At 40.2% G+C, this 2,954-nt stretch overlaps 1 protein-coding gene across 1 annotated transcript; it reads right to left on the bottom strand.

The window, feature by feature from the left end:
• Nucleotides 1-1,304: 1,304 nt before the first annotated feature.
• LOC131307126 (uncharacterized) lies at nt 1,305-1,634 on the bottom strand. The gene has a single exon (XM_058333537.1). The coding sequence runs from the start codon at nt 1,632-1,634 to the stop codon at nt 1,305-1,307; it is 330 nt and encodes a 109-aa protein (XP_058189520.1).
• Between the last annotated feature and the right edge of the window lie 1,320 nt (nt 1,635-2,954).

Genomic DNA, 2,954 nt, shown 5'->3' with positions numbered 1-2,954 from the left:
TCAATAATCCAACTAAACATACCAACATGCTGTAACTATTTAACCGTGCGATAACACTAATCATGCGATTAAAACAAATTAAGTTATTCCTTTTATTTTCAAAACTAAAGTCTAAGTTTACTATTAATCATCGCAGGGTATCATCGGTGCTAAAATAATTCATGATTGCAATACAAGTTAGGATTTCTCCGAAACTAAATTAACTTGGGGTCTATCGAATTAACTTCTAATACTTAAGGTTCGATTCATAAGCTAATATATCTTGAGGGACTAAACTGCGCTATTCAAAATAAAAACTTCATTCCAGTAGCTATGGCAATTCGGCTGACGAGGGAGTTCCGAGCCGGACTCGACCGGAACTTGAACTATCATTTCTTAGTATGCTAGGGTAGATTTACAAACTAACCATAAATCAGGGACAAAACTGTATTTATACCAAAACCATTTCAATATTTCCAGTGGCTGGAACAATCGGCAGAGAAAAGAACAAAAACAGGGGAGTTTCGGCCGGCAACGGCGGGTTCGATTATTGTCGTACCAAGCTCTAAAATCATCATATAAACACGATATATACTTAGGGAGGTGAGTTCCGGACTACCTCTCGTCCGGCGAAATGGGTTTCGGAGTGATTCGGTGGCGGAGGTTGGTCGGATGGCGATGCTGAGCACGGCAGGAGGTGATGGTGTCCAGTGGAACTGCAGGAGGTTTGGGGAATGGAGCTACGGCAGTGAGGTGAGCTTCGGGTGGTGCCGGCTGGTTCTTCTTCTTCTTCTTCTCCTCTCTCTCTCTCTCTCTCAGCCGAAGGGTGCTGGAAGACAGAAAAGAAAATGGGAAAGGGAGGCATAAGAGTGGGTTGCATGGGGTAATGACCCATGGGTACTTATGTGTTGTCCAAATATGAGGGAATTAGGGAGTAAAATGAGGGAATTTGTCTCCCTTCTCTGCCGAAAATGAAATGGGAAAAAGGCTGGGTTTGGTCCGGGACAACACACGCACACACTAGAAAAATTTCTTGTCTGATACGCGCGCACACGATCGATTATAGAAATAAAATTAGCGTGATGACATAAATTATTTTTCGCATTAAATAAACTAACGAGCAAAAATAAATTTTTTTTTTTTGATGATTATTATTATTTATCAAAAAATATCCAGTCTTTACAATCTATCCCCCTTAAACCAATTTCGTTTTCGAAATTAAAATCTACGTTTGATTTGAAACAGCTGCGGATAGTTGGCTCTCATTTCATCCTCGCGATTCCTAGTTGATTTCTTCAGTCCTCGGTGTCTCCATAGGACTTTTACTAATTTGATTGTTCGTCCTTGGGTAACTTTTCTCCATGATCCTGAATTTCCACCGGTTGTTCTTCAAAAGTTGTATCCTCGTCCTGGTTTGACTTCCTCCCAATTGAACACGTGGGTAGGGATGGGCCATATATTTCCGTAGCATGGAGGCGTGAAAAATGTTGTGAAACTTTGGCGATCTGCGGCTGTAAAGCGAGGCGATAGGCTACTTCTCTAATTTGCTCAAAGATTTCGAACGAACCAATGTAGCGAGATGATAATTTCCCTTCCTTGCCAAATCGGATGATCCCACGGCGCGGCTTGATTTTCAAGAACACCTGGTCTCCCATTGTAAACGTCAAAGGCCTTACTCTCTTGTTAGCATAACTTTTTTATCTGTTTTGCGCGATCAAAAGTCGCTCTCTGATCACCTTTACATTCTTAGTAGTTTCTCCGGCTAGCTTAGATCCAAGCAGAGCATCTTTTCTAACCTCGGTCCAATAGATGGGCGATCAACATGGTCGTCCGTACACTGCTTCATAAGGGGTCATCGCGATGCTAGCTCGGTAACTGTTGTTATTGGCAAACTCCGCCAGCGGTAGGTGTCTCTCCCTACTTCCTATAAAATCCAACTCAAAAACTCAAAGCATGTCCTCCAGGGTTTGAATCATCCTCTCAGATTGTTCATCAGTTTGAGGGTGAAAAGCTGTGCTCATGCAAATATCTGTTCCCAATGCTTTCTACAGGCTTCCCCAAAAGTTACAGGTGAAGCGGGGTTTCGATCAAATTAAAACTCCAGATGCCAGCACTCCATGCAATCAAATAATTTCGTTGATGTAGAGTCTACCGTAAGATTTCCTACCTCTTAGATGGTGGATGATACTTTTCTCCAAAAGAAATGAATAGGCGAGAATTTCCAAGAGATTTCAAACATGACTCAAATGCTCGAAGGTCATAGAACCTAATAGAGAGTACGAACATATCCTCCTCCACGAGTCGAAGTACTAGTAGTTTTGAGTTGAGTTGGAACACGAGAACAATGAGAATCAAGTTAACCGAAGTCGAACTCAATGATTTGGATTTGAAGAATTTCATCATTGAAATAGTGCTGATAAAAAGTCTAACATGTGAATGGAATACACAAATACTTGGGCTTCCAATTATTGCTATGGAATAAACAAGGATTCTCATACCAAAAATATAAATTTACTGCGATAGGTTCTGAAAAGATTACAAGATCCAATGATGAGACCGAACCAGATATTTGTTTTGCGTCACCTCGGCCAAACGTATTTCAAAACAAGTATCTAACTATGGTGGTTTAAAAGAAGGAAAAATAATAATGAGTACAAGCGAAAAATAAACGACGACTTTTGGGTCCATTCTTAGAATAGAACAAGTAATTGATGAAATGATGATTGAATCTTATAATCATCTCAAGATAGGGTACATAGCCCAAAGAAGGTGAAGCATATAACAATATGTTTATTCAAGAACTGGACAATTCCAACATTAAAAATTGAACTACGTTCACAGAATTAGAGTTTTGAAATGTCGAAGACATGTCTTGCTGGGATATCAAAAGAATTGAAGGTTGTAAATAGTTGATAGTGCGCTGGTCCAAAAAAATAAAATAAACGAGGATTGCTCCAAGCATGCAGTAGGCAAGG

The sequence above is a fragment of the Rhododendron vialii genome, chromosome 11a (genome assembly GCF_030253575.1).
Source record: "Rhododendron vialii isolate Sample 1 chromosome 11a, ASM3025357v1".
Lineage (NCBI taxonomy): Eukaryota > Viridiplantae > Streptophyta > Magnoliopsida > Ericales > Ericaceae > Rhododendron > Rhododendron vialii.
The sequence above is the reverse complement of the archived record's forward strand: the minus strand, read 5'-3'. Positions and strand labels throughout refer to the sequence as shown.

Excerpts from the sequence above, each read along its gene's own strand:
- LOC131307126 (XM_058333537.1), bottom strand. The coding sequence starts at position 1,634 with ATGGGAGACCAGGTGTTCTTGAAAATCAAGCCGCGCCGTGGGATCATC.